The 22,997-nt window shown below is 40.7% G+C and overlaps 1 protein-coding gene across 20 annotated transcripts in view; it reads right to left on the minus strand.

Annotated features, from left to right (window-relative positions):
- PIKFYVE (phosphoinositide kinase, FYVE-type zinc finger containing) overlaps positions 1 to 22,997 on the minus strand; it is a 102,232-nt gene that overhangs the window by 29,474 nt on the left and 49,761 nt on the right. For all 20 annotated transcript variants that reach the window (XM_070070287.2, XM_070070283.2, XM_089329003.1 and 17 more), the window contains 9 exons: positions 17,932 to 18,072; positions 17,180 to 17,306; positions 14,334 to 15,493; positions 11,152 to 11,252; positions 7,650 to 7,721; positions 5,463 to 5,634; positions 3,905 to 4,083; positions 861 to 974; positions 25 to 133 (listed from right to left, as the gene is read on the minus strand). In XM_070070287.2, coding sequence (XP_069926388.2) covers positions 25 to 133; positions 861 to 974; positions 3,905 to 4,083; positions 5,463 to 5,634; positions 7,650 to 7,721; positions 11,152 to 11,252; positions 14,334 to 15,493; positions 17,180 to 17,306; positions 17,932 to 18,072 — 2,175 coding nt within the window. The remainder of the gene's footprint in view (positions 1 to 24; positions 134 to 860; positions 975 to 3,904; positions 4,084 to 5,462; positions 5,635 to 7,649; positions 7,722 to 11,151; positions 11,253 to 14,333; positions 15,494 to 17,179; positions 17,307 to 17,931; positions 18,073 to 22,997) is intronic.

Below are 22,997 nucleotides of genomic sequence, written 5' to 3' on the forward strand. Positions count from 1 at the left end.
TTTTCTATCAAAGAAATGAATTACCTCTTTTTGTGCAAAGATATCTTCCATTTTTTCCTCCCTTGTTTTGCTAAATGTGTCAGTTTTCAAAGACGCAAGTCTTTCATCAACAGCAAGGTATACCTGTGAAACTCTTAACAACACAAAAAGAGAACACTAAGCACTTCAGAAGGTGGGATCAAACTTTCTTTCTCACATAAACAGGAAAGATGTTACATACAAAACTATAACTGAAATCTTTTCTCTAGTTAAGAATCAGATATAATTCTGTAGAGCAAAAAAGACCTGAAAAGATATATTTGCACAGTAGGGAGACTACATACAATTTATTGTGCTATATATTTCTTTATAGAGAAAAAAAACTGGAAGACAGGATTTTGAAGGCTGTCACTATCAAGAAATTTTAAATGTTTGATAGATCAATTACACTGACTGAATATTTATACAATGTATATATGTATGTATATGATCAAATGGCATCTCATCAATATGTATAATTTTATAAGCTTGTTAAAATTTTTTAAATAAAAAAGTATCTGATGATTCTGAGAAATAAATAAAAATAAAATACTTTCTATACTATCTACATTTCTTTTTTTTTTTTAACACAAGTAAATGGTCTCTGAATTTAAGTCCAGGTGAAAAAGACACCCTCATGATGTCTAGAACATAGGAGTGATCTGAGCTGATTTTTCTGTAACAAGAAAATCTGTGTTCACTGCTAACATATATAACATACAATTAGAAAATTAAAGTTTACATTTTCAAAGAAAGCTAAAAAAATCTTATACTTTTAAATAGCTGTAGATTACAGACAGTAGTAAACAAAAAAGGATAATCAAAAAAAAACAAAAACTTACTTTTGAAAGAAGTCCTTCAGATCCTGAAGAAGGGACACTTTTAATGGGGCCTGACGTTTGATGAATATTTTGGGAAGTGGAACACATACTTCAAGAAGCCGAATGGGAGAGTAACTGACAGAAGGAAACACAAGTAACAACAGAAAAAGAATATTTTAATATCTTAAGTAGAGCTACATCATGATGACAAACTAATTCCTTTGAGATATAAGAGAAAATGTAAAAAAAAAAAAAAAAAACTTCTATGAAATGTCACATTAAAATAATTATAGAGGGGCCAGCAGCGAGATGCAGCAGGTTAAGCTGCCACCTGCATCGCCAGCATCCTACATGGACACTGGTTCAAGCCCCAGCTGTTCCACTTCCAATCTAGCTCCCTGCTAATGTGACCAGGAAAGCAGAGGAACATGGCCCAAGTGCTTGGGCCCCTGCATCCATGTGCAGCCATTTGGGGAGTGAACCTGTGGATGGAAGATCTCTCTATACAACTCTGTCTTTCAAATAAATAAATAAAATCTTTTTTTTTAAACTTTGCACTGCTTGCTGTGGTGGTTTTTTTGTTTGTTTGTTTGTTTTTTAAGATTTACTTATTTGTTTCAAAGAGTTATTGAGAAGAGGCAGAGGCATAGAGAGATCTTCCATGTGCTGTTTCATTCCCCAAATGGCCACAATAGCCAGGGCTGAATTAGGGGGAAGCCAGAAGACTGAAAATCCACCCAACTCTCAGGGGATCCAAGGACTTGCGCCACCTTCTACTGTTTTTCCAGGCACATTAACAAGGATTTAGATCAGAAGCAGAGCAGCAGAGACTTGAACTGGCACCCATACAGAATGCCAGCATTGCAGGCAGCAGCTTTTCCTGCTATGCCACAGCGCTGCCCCCATAAATAAAACCTTAAAACACACACACACACATATGCACATTTAGAAAGATATTAAAGATAGTTTCCAACCATTATAAACACCCTCCCTCGTTAGGGAGGATTTTACTTTATCTTTTCACTGCACTATGGCGCAACCATTTATCCCTTGAAGGCTATCTCTATCTGTTTTAAAAACAAAAATGACTTTGATATAGGCCTTCCCTGTGAAGAAGGAAAGGAACTCTCTTCTACAATTAGCTTAGACATTAAGTGTTCATTACCTTCCCAGCTCCCAAGAATTTTTCATGAGTCTACTTCCTTTGCACCTGAATGTTTCTGTTGACTACCCAACGCTACACCCCATCGAGGCTTCAGACTCAAACTTAAAACCTGCTCAAAAAAAACCAACCAAGCTACACTTAGCGAGTATTTCCTGAGGCTCTACCACATACCAGATGCTGTCACAGGTGTTGACGATATAGCACTAAACAAGGGCCAAAATTTCTGTCCTCTTGATTAAAAAAATAAAAAGATTTAGATAATAACAAAACAAGTCTTTGGGTCAGTATTGTGGTACTTGAATTAAGCGGCTGCCTCCAACACCAGCATCCTAGATGAGCGCTAGTTCGAGTCCTGGCTGCTCCACTTCTGATTTACTTCCCTGCTAATGTGCCTGAGAAAGCAGCAGAGGATGACCTAAGTGCTTGGCCCCCTACACCCACGTGGGAAACCCGGATGGAGTTCAGGGCTCCTTGTTTGGACCTGACACAGAACTAGCCATTGTGGCCATCTGGGGAGCAAAAAAGCAGATGGAAGGTATTTCACCTTCCCTCCCTCTCTCTCTGTAACTCTGGCTTTCAAATAAATAAATAAATATTTAAAACATGTATCAGATGCTAAGTACTGTAGGGAAAAATAAAGCAAGAAGAAGCAATAGGGAGTGCTAGGGCTAAGAGGGTGTCAGGGCAGGGGAAATCTGAACAATAACCTGCAGGGAATAAGGAAACATCAGGCAGATATCTGGAGAAGCAGTTCAAAGAGGTAAGAATTAGCACAAGGCTTGGAACCTACCTGTTCCTGAGGCCCAGTTATGGGGCTGACAAGGTTGCACAGAGTGAGCAAGGGGAAAATAGTAGTAGATGAGAGCAGGCAGGTCTGGGCAGCTGGAACATGCAGAAGCTTACAGGCCAGTAAACAGTTTCTGAATTTTACCCCAGGTAAAAGACACCCATGGACTGTCTAGAGCAGAGGAGTGACCTGAGCTGATTTTTCCTGTAACTGGAAAATCTGTGTTGACTGTTTGTTGGCAACAGGTCACAGGGGGCAAGGACAATCTAAGTTGAAGATAAGAGACTCAGCCCAAAGTACCAGTGATGGAGGTGATGAAGAGTGTTCACATCCTGAACATATTTTGAAAGCAGTGCCTAAGGGCTTTCTCAAATTATTTAATGTCACAATTGGAATTTTTAGTTCTATCAGAAATATGTGATTACTGTTGCTCTAGTTCATGTCTTACCAAAAATTTTGACAGATTTTCAGATGCTAAAACAATGTTAAAGAGTAAGGCTGGGGGCCGGCACCGTGGCTCAGTAAATTAATCCTCCACCTGCGGTGCTGGCATCCCATATGGGTGCCGGTTCTAGTCCTAGCTGCCCCTCTTCCAATCCAGCTCTCTGCTATAGCCTGGGAAAGCAGAAGATGGCCCAAGTGCTCGGGCCCCCGCACCCACATGGGAGACCTGGAAGAATCTCCTGGCTTCTGGCTTCGGATCGGCACAGTTCCAGTCATTGTGGCCATCTGGGGAGTGAACCAATGGAAGGAAGACCTTTCTCTCTGTCTCCTCTCACTGCCTGTACCTCTAACTCTCAAATAAATAAAATCTTTAAAAAAAAAAAAAAGAGTAAGGCTGGTAATAAATGATCAACCAGGGTTCAAATCATGATTTCACCACTTATGTACTCTACAAGTGAACAATTATAATCTCTACAAGTGAGAATAATAATATCTATTTCTTAGGGTAACAGGGAAAGCTGTTGGCAGAGACTGGTTCTGTACATCTGTAAGGACAGAGATGGTGAAAGACGCATACTCAACAAATTAATTCATCTGAGTAATGGTAGAGAAGTTGCAAAGCCTTTGAGGGATTATGTGATCATGTACAAGGTCCCTGTGACTTCTTACCTGAAAGATGCCACCATCTGGTTATAGGAGAAATACTGGTGATAATCATGGTGGATGGAGTGACCACATGGCTCAGCATTGGCTCTCCGAGTATACTGGTACCCGTAAAACCTAAGTTCAAGGTACTTTGCAAATGACATTGACCAGGATTCATTGGAAAGCGCAACAACTGGAGTTACCTGGAATTCAGTAAACATAGTTTAAGTTACATAATTGCTATTGAGAATATCATTTTAAAAAATAAATGTATTTTATTTCCTAATGTAAACCTAAGAAATTCTGACTACAGAAAACTGGGAAAAGAACAAAAAGTTCAAAGGTGTGTATAATTACGGGTAGTAGGGAAGAACAGCATCACCTGTAATCCCAACATCAACATCAATACACTAGCATATGTGTACCTTCTTTCTAAAAGAATACAAATACATGACATAGCAAATAACAGTAAATATATTTGTAAATAAAAACTCCTATAGTCTCACAATATTTTATCATTTCACTGTATTTTATTTTATTATATACAGTTAATTTTCCCATATAAAATATGCTTGTGCAACATTTATTTTTTTCTTTTTTTGAGAGGCAGAGAGAATAAGCGTTCCCAGCCACTGTTCACTCCCAAAATGCCTACAATGCCTGAGACTGAAGTCAAGAGCTGAAACTGATAGCCAAAGCCAAGAGCTTGGTACTTGATCCAGGTCTTCCACGTGGGGTGGAAACAATACAATTACTTGAGACATCTCTGCCACCTCTAAGAGCTTGCATAAGCAGGAAGCTGAAGTTAGATGTGGAGTTGGGTATCAAACCCAGGCATTCCAATATGGGATGAGGGCATCTTAACCAGCATTTTTATCATCAGGCCAAACACCTGTCCCTTTACAACTTTTCAAATGGCCACAAATATCTTATTATATGAACATATTATTTAAACAGTCCATAACGATGTGATTTAAGACTTTGCAAGTTTTTCCTTATTTGATGATGCTATGATAAACATCTTTGCATACTCATACTATATATAATTATTTCCTAGGAATAAATTAATAAATGTAGGAATTGGTAGATCAAAGGAATGAATATTTATATGGTCTTTCATGCTTTCTGCCATACTGTCTTCCAAAGCAGGCATACTTTTTACACAATCTCCAATAGCATTTGAGAAAACCAATTTCCCCATTGTTTAAGATTTATTTATTTATTTGAAAGGCAGAGTTATAGGGAGGCAGTGGCAGAGAGAGAGAGAGAGAGAGCGAGCTTCCATGCACTGATTCACTCCCAAATGGCTGCAACATACAGAGCTAGGCCGATCCAAAGCCAGAAGCCAAACTATAATCTCAACATATTTTACCACATAAAGCACCTGTATTTTATTTAATGACATAAATTCCTAAACAGAATCTCAAAAAAACAAATATTAAATATTCATAGCACTGGAAGGTAAAATAAATGAATTAATGACTAACAAAAATTCAAAGTAATATAAAGCACCCTCTCACCCCAAAAGAACTATACAAATAAAGAAATAAATAACATGTAATATAGTGGTGGGTATACTTACCTGTTTGCAGATTCTGCACCAGGAATATGTAAGAATTGTATGCTGATATCCAGGTACTGGAGAATCCAACTCCTTCAGTATTATCTGCACACATCCTTGGCCATGGACAAAGCGCCGAATGTGATGCACCATAGGGGTATCACAGAACATACTAGGACACTGATAAGAAGGCCTTTAACAAACAAGAGAGTCCTTCTCATATTAAGTAAGAAACAGAATGCATATAATCAGAACCACTGTCAAGGAAATGTAGCACCCTCTCTGGAGGAACAGTGACAACTGGACAATGTGTACAGGGACTCATGCTGAGCTAACCAGCCAGTCAAGTCTTCAACCACAGACAGCACATCGACAGTTTCTATTTATTAAGCACCTTTTATTTGCCAATTTAAAGGCATCTCATTTTGCCCAACAATATCTTGACATTTCTGGGAATTGTTATTCCCTATAAAGGGAGATGGTAGTGTGGAGCCCCATGGGCTGGCCAGCCATGGGGGTCCCCTTATCAGGGTTTGGTCTGATAGCTGTCGTTGTGTCTTTATTGCAAGGCGGATGTTGCTAGTTTCGGTTAGGGCAATGCTTTCCAGCGGTCAGGACTTTCCAGAGAAGTCGAGCCTGTCTCGTAAACAACAAGATGGCACCAAGGACTGTGCAGTGAGCCTGCCTGCTGCGTGACACTTCATCTGACTGGCCCGAGGACGCGTGCACACCACGTGAACAAGCAGAGGATTGGAGTGTTCCATGCATGGACTAGAGCCCGCTTGCGATTGGTTGAATTTTGTATATAAGCTGTGTGCCCAGGAAGGAGGGGGCTTTTTCTCTCTCCTCTCTTCTTCCTTTCATGCTTTCTCTGTCACTGTTATTTTCTCAATAAAAGTCTACAGAAGACCGATCAGCTGTGACTATCCTCATTCCTTTGCGGGCAAGGGAACGGCAGGTAGACATTAAATTACTTGCTCTTTGTTATGTAAAGAGCAAGTGATTGCACCAAGGTTGAAAATGAGGTTTAGCTGAGTCCAGCGCCGCCCTTGACTCTCATTTGAATCACCGAAAAACCAGACATCCTAAAAAAGTCTTAAGGGTGGCAGGGTAATGCGATGGACAGGTATAAGGAGTGTATTGGTAAGACATTCCACTCTGAATATAAAGTAGATTATACTCTGATCTATGGTATGAAAATGAGGGCCATATGATGATACTTGAAATCCAAATCATGTTTATGTTTTAGGTTGAAATAATTCTGAGCATTGCAAATGCATCAGTACAATGTTACAATCAGACTTGAAGAATAAGTTCCACTGTTCTACTGCAAGGTACCATGACTAAAACAAACAATAACATAGTTATATTTCAAAAATCCAAAAGAGAAAATTTTGAATGATTTCACCACAAATAAAAGACAAATGTTTTAAGGTGATGGATATACCACTCGCCCTGATCTTTACATAAAATATACAAAAATCAAAATACCATGTTGTGGAAAGCCAAGACACTGTGGCAAAAAAAAAAAAAAAAAAACCTAAATGAAAGATCTCTGTGCGTGAGATCCCAGTGGAAAGAATGGGTCATCAAAGAAGGAGGTACCTTTCTCTGAAGGGAGGAGAGAACTTCCACTTTGACTATGACCTTGTCTAAATATGATCATAGTTGGTGAACTCAAAAGGCATCCATAGCCTTGGCAACTCATGACAAGAGCCTAGGGTGATTACTGATGCCATAAACAAGAGTGTCAATTTGTTAAGTCAACAACAGGAGTCACTGTGCACTTACTCCTCATGTAGGATCTCTGTCCTTAATGAGCTGTACATTGTGATTTAATGCTATAACTAGCATTCAAACAGTACTTTATACTTTGTGTTTCTGTGTGGGTGCAAACTGTTGAAAGCTTTACTTAATATATGCTAAATTGATCTTCTGTATATAAAGATAATTGAAAATGAATCTTGATGTGAATAGAAGGGAGAGGGAGCGGGAGAGGGGAAGGTTGTAGGTGGGAGGGAAGTTATAGCTGGGGGGGGGGGGGGGGGAGCCATTGTAATCCATAAGCTGTACTTTGGAAATTTATATTCATTAAATAAAAGTTTAAAAAAATACCATGTTGTATTCCACAAATATGTACAATTACAGGTAAATCAAAAATTAAAATTTAAATGCATAATGGAACATAAGAAGGAAATCTTCTCTCACCTGAAACAGTATCTCTCCAAGAATATTCCTAACGTAAGATCATTCTTTCCATAAAATTCCATTGTTACAATCCTAAAAGAAAGCATTTCTTTTTAAAAACAAGAATTACCAAGGGGCTGGTGTTGTGGTACAGCTGGTTAGCCCACCCATCCCATACACAGGTTCAAAATCTGATTGTTCCACTTCCAATTCAGCTCCCTGCTAATGCTCCTGGGAAAGCAGCAGAAGATGGCCCAAGTGCTTGGACCCCTGCCACCCACGTGGGAGAATCTGAAGGTCCTGGCCCCTGGTTTCAGTCTGACACAGCCCTGGCCTTTGCGGCCATTTTGGGAGTAAACCAGCAGATTTAAGATCTCCCTCTCTCTCTCTCTCTGAAACTCTGCCTTCCAAATAAAAATAAATAAATATCAAACAGCAAAGATGCATCACAGACCACATGTTCTGATTACCTATTAAATGTACTTACAATGAGACATTAAGTCAGGTAATATTCACAGAGAATATTGAACAGGTTTTGCTTCATCCAGTAAAAGAAGTTTAGATTAATCACACTGTAGCATCCTTTCCATTTCTGGTCCATTAGTATCTTATGAAACTATTTGTAATTATGCATAAACTGTAATATTAACTACGCAAAACTGATTTAAGAAGAGGTTCTCAGCTTGCTTTACAAAACCTTAAGCCCTGTCAACATAAAATGGACTCTTATCTCCTGCTCTCTAGATCATACTGTTACTGAGACTAGCATGGAGAACAGCAGCTCATATTCTTACTAAAGAGCTAATTCTTTTTTTTTTAATTTCTTTTTTTTTTTATTTGACAGAGTTAGACAGTGAGAGAGACAGAAAGGTCTTCCTTCTGTTGGTTCACCTCCCAAATGGCTGCCACGGCCAAATGCTACGCCGATCCAAAGCCAGGAGCCAGGTGCTTTTTCCTGGTCTCCCAAATGGGTGCAGCACCCAAGCACTTGGGACATCCTCCACCGCCTTCCCGGGACACAGCAGAGAGTTGGACTGGAAGAGGAGCAACCAGGATTAGAACCGGTGCCCATATGGGATGCCGGCACCGAGGCAGAGAATTAACCAAGTGAGCCACGGTGCCGGCCCCAAGAGCTAATTCTAAACTTTATATCTAACTTATAAACACAAATAAGAGAATTTGCCTGAACGCCTTTTGAATCCCACATCTTATCCTTATCCTTGACCAAAGGATTCCATAAACTATGAGCTCCCTCAGCCCCAAGTCTAGCTGATGAAACTCTACTGCTTCTGGAAGAAACTCTGATCTCACTGTTAGAATTGAGTGTAACTAGCATCCAACAATAAAAACATAGAAAATATTTTTTCATAGAAACACTGCTCCAAAAACACCAGAAATGTTACACAGTACTTTTTAAACAAAAGTAAACTATGAGGCCGGCGCCGCAGCTCAATAGGCTAATCCTCCGCCTTGCGGCGCTGGCACACCGGGTTCTAGTCCCGGTTGGGGCGCCGGATTCTTTCCCGGTTGCCCCTCTTCCAGGCCAGCTCTCTGCTGTGGCCAGGGAGTGCAGTGGAGGATGGCCCAGGTGCTTGGGCCCTGCACTCCATGGGAGACCAGGAAAAGCACCTGGCTCCTGGCTCCTGCCATCGGATCAGCGCGGTGTGCCGGCCGCAGTGCGCCGGCCGCGGCGGCCGTTGGAGGGTGAACCAACGGCAAAGGAAGACCTTTCGCTCTGTCTCTCTCTCTCACTGTCCACTCTGCCTGTCAAAAAAAAATAAAAAAAATTAAAAAAAAAAATAAAAAGTAAACTATGTGGGGCCAGCGCTGTGACGCAGTGGGTTGGTCCTCCGCCTGTGGCACCAGCATCCCATGTGGGAGCCGGTTTTAGTCCCAGCTGCTCCTCTTCCAGTCCAGCTCTCTGCTATGGCCTGGGAAAGGAGTGGAAGATGGCCCAAGTCCTTGGGCCCCTGCACCCATTTGGGAGACCTGGAGGAGGCTCCTGGCTCCTGGCTTCCGATCAGCGCAGCTCCGGCCATTGCGGCCATTTGGGGAGTGAAAAAGCGGACAGAGGACCTTTCTCTCTGTCTCTGCTCCTCACTGTCTGTAACTCTAACTTTCAAATAAATAAATAAAATCTTTAAAAAAAAAAAAGTAAACTATGTAATATAACAATTTGTGACCATAAATAGAAAAACTAATTTTTAGCTATGTAAAATGTGTTTCTATTTCCAATAATCTACTTAGAATTCAGTTTTAGAATAAAACCCATTATTAAGGCAAAAAGCTCAATGCTTTTATACAAATGCATAAAACACTGTCTAAATCCATACATGTTATCATCAAAATGCTTAGAAACTAGCTTTTGTAGGGCCATCAAAGAAGGATGTACTTTTCTCTGAAGGGAGGAGAGAACATCCACTTTTCTTATGGCCGTGTCCAAATACTGATGGAGTCTATGGTCACAAAAGGCTTCCATAGCCTTGGCAGCCAAAGACAAGAGCTTCAAGTAATCATTGATGTCATAAATAAGAGTGTTGATTGCTAAAGAAACAACAAAAGTCACTGTACACTTACTCCCCATGTAGGACCTCCATCCTTAATGAGTTGTACTATGAGAGTTGACTGCAAATCTTGTTCTCAAATTGTACTCTATATGTTGTATGTGTGTGTGGGTGCAAACTGTTGAAATCTGTGCTTAATATGGAGTTGGTTCTCTGTATATAAAATCAAAGTAAAGGCCGGCGCCACAGCTCAATAGGCTAATCCTCCGCCTTGCGGCGCCGCACACTGGGTTCTAGTACCAGTTTGAGCGCTGGATTCTGTCCCGGTTGCTCCTCTTCCAGGCCAGCTCTCTGCTGTGGCCCGGGAGTGCAGTGGAGGATGGCCCAAGTCCTTGGGCCCTGCACCCGCATGGGAGACCAGGAGAAGTACCTGGCTCCCGGCTTCAGATCAGCGCGGTACGCTGGCCACAGGGCGCTGGCTGCAGCGGCCATTGGAGGGGGAACCAACGGTAAAGGAAGACCTTTCTCTCTGTCTCTCTCTCCCACTGTCCACTCTGCCTGTCAAAAATAAAAAAAATTAAATAAATAAATAAATAAAATCAAAGTAAAAATGAACCATAATGAAGAAGGGGATAGGAGGAGGAGAGAGAGGAGGGATGGGAGTCGGGCTGGGAGGATAGGTATGGGAGAAAGAATCACTATATTCCTGAAGTTGTACCTATGAAAAATACATTCATTAAATAAAAAGTTAAAAAAATTAATTTTTCTATGTCAACTTTCTCACTTTTTTATGTACATATTTCTCTTTGATCCCTCACATTTTCTCACTCCTTCTTAAGTATTCTCATTGACCTCCACCCACAAATAAATACAAACTTTATATTTACTACACACGTTTAAATAGTTCTATCAGTTCACATATGAACAGCAGTGTGTCATGTATCTAAAAACAGATTTTAAGTTTTAAGTTTCTGGGAATTATTATTAAGTGAAACAGAGTAAGGGGTGAAGAATCTTACCAAGGGCTGACACAAGCACTAGGAGCATTGCTGGACTGGGCAGAGGAACTGCTGAAAAGCACACATAGTCTCTGGTGGTTAGCAGGGTTCAGACAGTCTACCTGCAAGAGGAGAAACATGTAGGCAATTGCAAATCGGAACACACTCCAACCCAGAGCAGGCCTCTAACATGGGACATATTCCACTGTCTTGGTAACACCTCTCAGCATCACTGGAGGGCTGCTGGTGAAGATTTAAAACCACATGAAACTAAATATAAGGAAGAGGTAGAGTTGGGGTCTATAGAAAGACAATCCAAAAAGTCTAAGTTGAATTTCAAAATAGAGAGGATGTCTACATAGCTTGCCTTTTTTATTTTTACAGAATTGCATTGCTACTTTGAAAGAAACTATTAGCTAAATATATTCATGTGAAACAGTCTGAGTTGATGGCTGGATATAATATCAATCTGAGATGTCTGGAAATCTGAATTCTCAGACATTTATTTACCTGTATTTTACACCTCCTTTTTATCAATTGCAAAAGTAACATCTGTTCTCTGTTAAAATTCAAATTGTACACAGGTACATGAAAAAGTTTATGAAAGTCACTCCATCTCCCAAGCTAAGAAGTTTTAATGAATAGTTTAAAAACATTCATTCTGTTTGCTAATGCCCTTGCTCTTTCTCTCTCATGTGTGTGTGTGCACAGACACACACACAAACACATACACACTCAGATACATACATATAAGTGGTTTTGTTTTTATAAAAATAGGACAATGCTACATATATTAAAATATAAGTTGTTTTTCAACACTTAAAAATAGATTAAGGGCTTTATCTAGGTCATTACATGAGATTCAACTGACTCTTTTTACTGCAAATAATGAGAAACAATGATTCGGCCGGCGCCGCGGCTCACTAGGCTAATCCTCCGCCTAGCGGCGCCGGCACACCGGGTTCTAGTCCCGGTCGGGGCGCCGGATTCTGTCCCGGTTGCCCCTCTTCCAGGCCAGCTCTCTGCTGTGGCCAGGGAAGGCAGTGGAGGATGGCCCAGGTGCTTGGGCCCTGCACCCCATGGGAGACCAGGAAAAGCACCTGGCTCCTGGCTCCTGCCATCGGATCAGCGCGGTGCGCCGGCCGCAGCGCGCCGGCCGCGGCGGCCATTGGAGGGTGAACCAACGGCAAAGGAAGACCTTTCTCTCTGTCTCTCTCTCTCACTGTCCACTCTGCCTGTCAAAAAAATTAAAAAAAAAAGAAAAAAGAAAAAAGAGAAACAATGATTCAATACATCCTTGTGCATACATGAATATTCATACAAAATGCAAACAACCTTACACAAGCATGCTTAATAATTTGTACAGGAGGAAATTTAAAAAAGGATGAGTTATAGAGTCAAAGGTATACACATGTACATGGTAACAGATTTCCCTATCACTCTACAAATATATATTTATAAACATAATTGTATACATTAATATGAAATTTGTGAACACTATCTTCCCACAGCCTCATTAACCATGCATGATTTGTCTATCACTTTCATTTTTGCCGCTCTCACAAATAAAACATCATTAAGCACTACTATTATTTAGCACTTCCTTGACTATCAGTGTAACTGACCTCTTTATGAAGCAACTGCATTGCCTCACCTTAAGATGGATTTGTTCATAAGATGTGTTAGTACTATTATCAACAATGTTCTCATAATTTGTCCTCAATTTCTGTTAAAAAAAAAAAAAAAGGCCAGGGGCCGGCACTGTGGCTCACTTGGTTAATCCTCCACCTGCGCACCGGCATCCCATATGGACACTGGGTTCTAGTCCCAGTTGTTGCTCTTCCAGTCCAGCTCTCTGCTGTGGCCTGGGAAGGCAGTAGAGATGGCCCAAGTGCTTGGGCCCCTGCACCCACATGGGAGACCAGGAGGAAGCTCCTGGCTCCTGGCTCCTGGCTTCGGATCAGCACAGCGCTGGCCATAGCGGCCATTTGACCTCTCTGTCTCTCTCTCACTGTCTATAACTCCGCCTGTCAAAAAAAAAAAAAAAAAAAAAGGCCAGGGCCAGCATTGTGTTTTTTGTTTTTTGATTTTTTTTGACAGGCAGATTGGGACAGTGAGAGAAAGACAGAGAGAAAGGTCTTCCTTTTTCCATTGGTTCACCCCCGATGGCCGTTGCAGCCAGCACACCGTGCTGATCCAAAGCCAGGAGCCAGGTGCTTCTCCTGGTCTCCCATGTGGGTGCAGGGCCCAAGGACTTGAGCCATCCTCCACTGCACTCCCGGGCCACAGCAGAGAGCTGGACTGGAAGAGGAGCAACCGGGACAGAATCCAGCGCCCCAACCGGGACTAGAACCCAGGGTACCAGCGCCGCAGGCGGAGAATTAGCCTATTGAGCCGCAGCGCCAGCCAAGGGCTAGCATTGTTACATAGTGGGTAAAGCCTCTGCCTATACCACTGGCATCCCATATGGGTACCAGTTGGAATTCCAGCTGTTCCACTTCTAATCCAGTTCTCTGCTAATGGCCTGGGAAAACCAGTGGAAGATGGCCCAAGTGTTTGGGCCCTGCCACCCACATGGGAGACCCAGATGAAGCTCCTGGCTCCTGAATTCATCCTGGCCCAGCCCTGGCCATGGACATCATCTTGGGAGTGAACCAGCAGATAGAAGATCTCTGTATCTCCCTCCCTCTCTGTAACTTTGACTTTCAAATAAATAAATTAAAAAATCTTTGAAAAATGAGAGAAGAAAAAAGCCAATTGTCACAGTTAAAACAGTATAAAACATTTTCTGTTATACAAATAAATCTAACATTAACATTTTACAAAACACATCTCTTTTTCTATAATAAGCTCCCATCTCTTATTCTCCCTGTCACTACCAACCAAAGGATGGAGGATGCATCAGAGCACATCCAAGTCATACTGACAGAAATTTTTAAGTAGCTTTATGTTTCCTCTTAGATTAGGGCTATTCCTAGTTTACTGTGAGTTTATGTAAAAATTCCAAAATCCAGTTTCACAACTTTACAGTCCTCCTTCACACCTATTAAACCAACACATGATTTGGGAGACTCAAAACCAAGAAAAAAGCATAGAAGAAATGTATAAATATGGATGTAATTTGCCATATTTTTTATTCTGCCATAACACAGTTTTCAACCCATTCTAAATTTACTTGAGCATTCAGAAGCGGTGTGCCTCACCTTTGTTGACCATACTGCATCACTTGGGGTCAATCCTCTCTCTTCATCACTCTCGGCTTTGCTTCCTGATTTGCCACTGGAAATACCTGATGCATCCTTGGAATGAGCGAAAGGGTCAGAGTTTTTTTGCTGAATTCTTCCTCCTCGGGCTCGATAATCGGCCAGCATCCTACCTAAGCTCTGACTATCACCCAGATGCTCAGCAATTCTAGTGCTCACTAGCTCATGTGAAGGTAAAACTTGAATAGACTTTGTCTGAATACTTCCATTCATGCCCTGAAGCCCAGAGAGGTCCCTGAGCAGCTGCTTCTTCCTCCTGCTCTCCATTTCTCTGAACTCTTTATTGAGGAGAGGAGACCAGTAGATCTGCTCTGCAAAATAATCGCGGGTAGAACACTTCATCCCCTTTTCAGTTAAAAGGAAGGGTTCACGGAATGTGATTACTGGGGAGATACAGAGGATCACGTCTTTTAATTCCTGTTTAAAGGCCAAAGAGTAAGTCTTTCGTTTATCTTCAGAGGAGGTAACTTCCTCAGTAACATATAATCCAGTGTCATCCTGTAGAGGGTCTCTAAATGTTCTCATTTGGCTTTTGGGATCCTGTAGCTCATCCGTTTGCTGCAATGTCCCCAGCTGCTCACTGTCTACCACATCCTGTGGGTCACCCACGTGAAGCGGCAACAGTGATTCCGGTACGGATTGGAAGAGAGCACAGGGGATTCCAGCTGGGCAAGCTGTTGCGCCATACTCTTGATGCTTCAAAGAGGCAACAGCCTGTGGAACACCTTTATTTTCCTGCTCACCCTTCTCAAACACAATCCTTGATTCCAGCAAATTGCTCTCATCGGAGGGCAGAGGCTCAGGAGGGAAGTCAAGATCCTGGGGGAGGGAACTTCCACTGTGCTGCTGCTGTGCAGTTTCCTCGTCCCCCCGTCCCTCGATCAGAGAATGGAATGAAGAGTTTTGCGTCAATGTAGGAGGCATAGCAAATTCATCCATGAGGAAGGAGATCTCAAGCTGAGAATGATAAGCTACACAGACCATAAATATTAGGATCTCCTTAACTCGAGCCAACTCATAATCAGAGCCTCCTCTAAGCTTGATTGTACAGCCCAAGTGTTGTGGACAGCCTTCAAAAAACATCAGAGTTTTGGTTTGTTCTACAAAGAAAAAAACAAAAAGTTAAGAAGGCATAAGTGCCTATCCAGAAGTATAGACAGAAATAATTTACTATCAGGACAAGAGCTGATTAATGTACAATGTAATACTTTATCCATTTTAGTATTTTTTTTGTTCTAGTACCATTGGTTGAACTCTGTAATTAACACACAATTATTCTTAGGTGTTTAAATTTTAACTGAAAAGTGATCCCTGTTAGGAATTTGGAAAACATTATGCTGAGTGAAATAAGCCAATCCCAAAGGGACAAATACCACTTGTTCTCCTTGATAGGTGACAACTAACTGAGCACCAAAAAGGAAACCTGTTAAAGTGAAATGAACACTATGAGAAACGGTGACTTGATCAGCCCTCACCCTGACTGTTGATGAGCAACTTGATATGTTATCCCTCTTAGTATTTTTTTTGTTTGTTCTACTTAATACTTTTGGTTGAATACTGTAATCAATACACAATTCTTCTTAAGTGCTGAAACTTAACTGAAAAGTGATCCCTGTTAAATATAAGACTGGGAAAAGGAGAGGGAAGAGATGTGCAATTCGGACATGCTCAAGCTGACTTACCTCAAACGGTAGAGTTAGAAACATACCAGGGGATTCCAATTCAATCCCATCAAGGTGGCATGTACCAATGCCATCTCACTAGTCCCAGTGATCAATTTCTGTTCACAATTGATCATAATGATAGGACTAAGAACCAAAGGGATAACATAAAGAAGACTAGTGTCTGCAAATACTAGCTGATACAATCAAAAAGGGAGAGAACGATCCAACATGGGAAGTGTTGGACCCATAGAATGGCAGATGTCCTAAACAGCACTCTGGCCTCAGAATCAGCCCTTAAGGCATGTGGATCCGGCTGAAAAGCCCATGAGAGTATTTCAGGCATGGAAAGCTAAGACACTCTGGGGGGGGGGGGGGGGACCTAAATGAAAGATCTCCATGAGTGAGATCCCAGTGGAAAGAACGGGTCATCAAAGAAGGAGGTACCTTTCTCTGAAGGGAGGAGAGAACTTCCACTTTGACCATGGCCTTGTCTAAAATTATCAGAGTCAGTGAACTCAGGGGGCTTCCATAGCCTTGGCAGCTCATGACAAGAGCCTAGGTTGATTACTGATGCCATAAACAAGAGTGTCAATTTGTTAAGTCAACAACAGGAGTCACTGTGCACTTACTCCTCATGTAGGATCTCTGTCCTTAGTGTGCTGTACATTGAGATTTAATGCTATAACTAGTACTCAAACAGTATTTTTCACTTCATGTTTCTGTGTGGGAGCAAACTGTTGAAATCTTTACTTAATGTATGCTAAACTGATCTTCTGTATATAAAGAGAAACGAAAATGAATCTTGATGTGAATGGAAGGGGAGAAGGAGTGGGAAAGGGGAGGGTTGCGGGTGGGAGGGACGTTATGGGGGGGGAGCCATTGTAATCCATAAGCTGTACTTTGGAAATCTATATTCATTAAATAAAAGTTAAAAAAAAAAAGAAATAATTTACTATCTTAATATAAACAAAACAAGAATCCTTGCATGAATAAGATCAATTATCATTCTCAATTAACCACTCCTATTAAACATTTCCTACTAAGTAAATACCATAGCACAGAAGAGCTAACTCATTTCCTCAGTTCCCCATCTCAAGTGAATTTATTCCTAAGATTACTCACCATTAGGCAACTGAAATATTTGCATATAAAATTTGTGACAAGTGCCCAGATGTGGTTTCGTAAGCAGCTGGTCCATTGACATTACTAAATCACCTTGGGTCATCCGACTGATTCTTTCTAAAACTTGCTACAATACAGAGAAACATATTACAAAATTAGAGAACAAAAATTTTAGTAAATTTAATTTGAAAAAGTAACAGAAAAAGGTAAAAAATGAAACTCATAATGAATTCTTTAATTTTAATACTTACAGAACAAAATTTTTGAACTCTAGATTAATCTACACTTAATTGCTAAATTATCACTATATGCCTACTAAAACAAAACATAATCATATTAAATTATCAAGAAGCATTTAAGCAATAAGCATTAGTACAAAATTTTGTAGAAAAAAAAAATCTCCCCATAATTAAGTCTTCAATCTATAAAGGGCAAATTTTTTTAAGGGACAGAATATTCTCTGCTTCTGTTACAATTTACCAATAAAAATAAAGGATCAGTAAAAATCTACTGATTAACTAATGTCCACTTTCACTTTGGTCATGTAAACAACTATTTAGGGGTTATATCAAACATACTTTCTTCTGATATGGAAGTCTTCAATCTTAAATAATGAAAAAGTTATCATTCCTTCTCTCCCACTTTCAATATATATGATGCAACAAAGAAATAAAGGATCCTGTATATGCACAACACATCATACAAATCTATCAGCTGTGAATTTAAATGGTATAAAAATAAAAAATACTCACTGATTTTACATTTATAACCAAAGTAATGCCATGTTCCAGTAACATATCTTGGGCAATCCGAGACACTGTCTTCTCAACAAGAACCAATGTGGGTCGAACATCAACTATTCGCTGAACATAATTCTTCAGGAATTCTCTTTCCTAAGTAAGATAAATCAGAAATATTATACCTGATACAATTCAAGATCTGAACATATTAAAATATCAGAATAGTTTAACTATCAATATTAGTCTCAGCCTCAGTGTTACTCATTTACAAATAAATATGTAAGCAAATTAATTCACTATGTTTATGAATTCTCTCTTTTACATTCTGAAATCAATCAGTGAATCTCTTCTTCTGGTTATCTGAACAAATCAAAACCCTCTACAAGATGCTTTTCAGCTACTTGCTAATCCCAATCTCCCAAGAGACCATATTCCATCTAGAACAGTTAGAACATCTAGACATAAAACATAATTAGATTGCTTTTCAAGATGGTGGCATAGAGAAGGAGCTTACTACTCTAGTCTAGGGGAGAATAGTTACAAAAAAAAAAAAAAGTGGACAGAGTGCACTCTTAGGGAAAGGTTAGGGAGAAAACAACAGAGGAAACTCCATGCAAACTGGGGGTGGGAGGGACACTGTGGACCTACGTGGAGGGTGTGGACTTGCACAGCTTGAGACCAAGGCAGCTGAGAGCCTCAGCACCAGCTTTGGAGTGAGGTGAGACCACAATGCTGGCTGCGTGGGAGGGTCACAGGGTGTGGCAGGGACTTTAAGCAGTCACTGTAGGCAGCTCTACATGTTTGGGGCTCCCTGATTCCCTAGTGAGGGTCACTGCTGTAGGATCTGTGTTCACATCCAGGACAACACAGATCCTTTGTGCTGTTCTTGTGGCAGTGCAGATGAAAATTGTATCCACCTGGGCTGGTGACCAGGCATTAGTTTTCTCTGAGTAGAGGAGGTGAGCATGAGAATACACCAACAATGCAGAGCAAACCTCCCCTCTGATGAAAAAATAAAAAATAAAAAAAAAGATTAATCATGCCCAATGTGGGTGTCACCTTGGACATTCCCTTCACCCTGGAGCATTGAGCAGAGCTCCCTGACTACACCCAGCACACACTTCTGGGTATTCACTGAAGAACAGACACTCCACTAAGCCAGAGAGGCACAGTACAAAAAGAAAAGCTATCACAGCATTAAAAAAAAAATAAAAAAGCAAGTATCACAGCAAATGGCTAATAATAAATTCAGCGATTCAAGAAACAAGAAAAGGAAAAAAGCATGACACTCTCAAAGAAAACAATACTTCAATACAAGAATGTGAAGATGTTGAGATCGACGAAATGCCAGAAATGGAAATGGAATTCAAAAAATTGATCCTAGGATTACCTAGAAGTAATCAGAAGCAAATTCATGAACTAAACAAATCTGTACATTACATGAATGAAATTTTTCCCCAAGAAATTAAGATTTTAAAGAGAAATCAAAACAAATATTGAAAATGAAGAATTCAATAGAACAAACAAAAAACACAGGGAAAGCCTTAAGAACAGACTTGACAAGGCAGAAGAAAGAATAACTGAGTTGGAAGACAAATCTCTGGAAATTTTATAGTAAGATTTAAAAAAAATGAGAAATTAGAAAGCTAAAAACAGTGCAGGAGATTATTGGGATACTATCAAATGACCCAATATACAAGTCTTAGGAATGCCTGAAGACATGGAAAGAGAATGGATTAGAAGTCCTTTTTAGTGAAATAATTACAGAAAACTTCCATAATTTGGAGAAAGAAAAAGACATCCAAGTACAGGAAGCACATAGAACTTCTAATAGACATGACCAAAAAAGATCTTAACCACGACACACTGTAGTCAAACTCTTCACAGTAAAACATAAAGAAAATATTATAACATGTGCATGAGAGAAACACCAGAATACTTTCGGGAATCTCCAATTAGAATCACAGCAGGGGCTGGTGCTGTGGCATAGCGGTTAAAGCTACCACCTATAGTGCCGGCATCCCATATGGGCGCAGGTTCGAGTCCTGGTTGCTCCACTTCCCACCCAGATCTCTGCAATGGCCTGGGAAAGCAGTAAAAGATGGCCCAAGTCCTTAGGCTCCAGTACCCATGTAGGGGACCCAGAGGAAGCTCCTGGCTCCTGGCTTCAGATCAGCACATCTCTAGCTATTGCAGCCAATTGGGGAGTGAACCAACAGATGAAAGACTTCTCTCTGTATGCATAACTCTGACTTTCAAATAAATAAATCTTTAAAAAAAAAATCACAGCAGACATCTCATCAGAACCCCTACAAGCTATGAGAGAATGGAGAAATATATTCCAAATCTTAAGAGAAAAAAACTGTCAACCCAGAATACTGTACCTTGCAAAGTTTTCTATTTCTGAATGAAGGTGAAATAAATACCTTCCATGAAAAAAAAGCAGAACAGCATGATGGGGGAATAGGAAGGGAGCACACTGATAGTCCAGGAAGAGACAGCTTAATAAAAGTGGAGATACTGCAGGTTCAAGGAAGAGTAGGGGAAGAAACAGCAGAGGAAACTCTTCCGGAAGCAGTGATTCACAGTAGACCTGCGTGGAGGGCGTGGGAGCCCATGGTTCAGGACACCAGTGGCAGAAACAACACACCAGCGCTGGAACGCGAAGTGAGCCAAATCTCAATAGCCCAAGACACCAGCAGGAAAGTGGAAAGAGGAGACTAGAGGGAACGAGGCTTGAAACCCTTGTGGGGAAAAGTTCACCAGGCTAACTAGAAGAGAGAGGGGAAAAAAAAAAAAAAGTGACCGGTACGGACACAAGTTTCTCTCTCTCCGCTCACCTCTCAAAGGTGAACAAGACAAAGAGCAGGCACCATTTTGGACATACGTCATAAGCGATTCGACCTCAGGGATGCACCCGCCCTCAGCCAAGCAGAAAAACCTGACTCTCACGGAATTCACGTGAGTACTCTCCAAAGACACTACAATTCGGTAGCCTTGGCAACCCAGGGGGAGACGGCAGGAGAATTTGAGCCCACACTGAGGGCAGTACAGATTCCCTGTGTGGTCCTTGGGAAAGAGCTTCCGATCTCTGGCTCCTGTGGGTATATCATTCGCCTGCTAACTACCTTCAATTCTGCTCAGCTGTGTGGAATTACTTCTCTTCTGAATCAGAAAGAGGAAGGAAGGAAGGAAGGAAGGAAGGAAGGAAGGAAGGAAGGAAGGAAGGAAGGAAGGAAGGAGGGAGGGAGGAAGAGAGGGGGAGAGAGAGAGAGAGAGAGAAGAGAAAGAGAGAGAGAGAGAGAGAGAGAGAGAGAAAGTTTACCACGCCTAACCTGGGAGTGTCACCTTTGGCACATCCTTAACCCTGAGGAACCAAACATAGCTCTCAGGCCACACCCATCTCAAGCCCCTAAGGCTCCATCAAAAGCAGACAGTCCACTTAATACAGTCATAGTATAACAAGAAAAAAAACACCACAGCGAGGGAAGAAGACTCCAAAGAATATCTCCACAATGCCAAGCAACAAACGCAGAAACCAAGGAAACAAGAACAAGGGAGACATTATGAAACCCCCAAATTAACAAGACACCCCAAGCCCAGATTATACAGATGATGAGAAAGAAGAAATGCAAGATACAGGTTTCAAAAAATTTATAAGAACATTTAGAAGTTTTCAAAAACAAATGCTTGAGCTACAGAAATCCTTACAGGACAGGATATAAAATTCTCTCGTGAAAATGAAATCTTAAGGAGGAATCAAAATGAAACACAGAAATTAGTAGAACAGGAAAGTATGATAGTGAAGAGAAATCAAAATGAAATGAAGAACTCAATAAATCAAATGACAAACACATTAGAGAGCCTTAAAAACAAAGTCAGTGAAGCAGAAGAGAGAATATTGGACTTAGAAGACAGAGCACAGGAAAGTATACAAAGAAAATAAGAGGAAATTAGAAATCTAAAAAATATTCCTGGGAATCTACAGGGTACTATTAGAAAACCCAACATTCGGGTTCTAGGAGTTCCTGAAGGCATGGAGAGAGAGAAAAGATTAGAAGGCCTTTTTCGTGAGATACTAGCAGAGAACTTCCCGGGTTTGGAGAAGGACAGAGACATCCTAGAACAGGAAGCTCATAGAACCCCTAATAAACACAACCAAAAGAGATCCTCACCACGACACATTGTAATCAAACTCACCACAGTGAAACACAAAGAAAAGATTCTAAAATGTGCAAGAGAGAAACATCAGATTACTCTCAGAGGATCTCCAATTAGACTCACAGCACACTTATCAGAAACCATACAGGCTAGGAGGAAATGGTGACATATAATCCAGGTACTAAGAGAGAAAAACTGCCAGCTCAGAATATTATATCCTTATATCCAAAACAAATTACAAAAAATCAGCAAAACAAGAACCTGGTTTTTTGAAAAAATAAACAAAACTGAAACACCACTGGCCCAACTAACTAAAAAAAGAAAAGACCCAAATCAATAAAATCAGAGATGAAAAAGGAAACATAACAACAGACACCACAGAAATAAAAAGAATCATCAGAAATTACTACAAGGAGTTGTATGCCAGCAAACAGGGAAATCTATCAGAAATGGATAGATTCCTGGACACATGCAACCTACCTAAATTGAACTAGGAAAACACAGAAAACCTAAACAGAACCATAACTGAGACAGAAATTGAAACAGCAATAAAGGCCCTCCCAACAAAGAAAATCCAGGACCAGATGGAGTCACTGCTGAATTCTACCAGACATTTAAAGAAGAACTAACTCCAATTCTCCTCAAACTATTCAGAACAATCGAAAAAGATGGAATCCTCCCAAATTCTTTCTATGAAGCCAGCATCACCTTGATCCCTAAGCCAGAGAAAGATGCAGCATTGAAAGAAAATTACAGACCAATATCCCTGATGAACATAGATGCAAAAATTCCCAATACAATTCTCACCAATAGAATACAACAACACATCAGAGAGATCATCCACCAAGACCAAGTGGAATTTATCCCTGGCATGCAGGAATGGTTCAATGTTCGCAAATCAATCAATGTGATACACC

Source organism: Oryctolagus cuniculus, chromosome 3 (genome assembly GCF_051225735.1).
Source record: "Oryctolagus cuniculus isolate XC-2025 breed Fujian yellow rabbit chromosome 3, ASM5122573v1, whole genome shotgun sequence".
In the NCBI taxonomy this organism is placed as follows: domain Eukaryota; kingdom Metazoa; phylum Chordata; class Mammalia; order Lagomorpha; family Leporidae; genus Oryctolagus; species Oryctolagus cuniculus.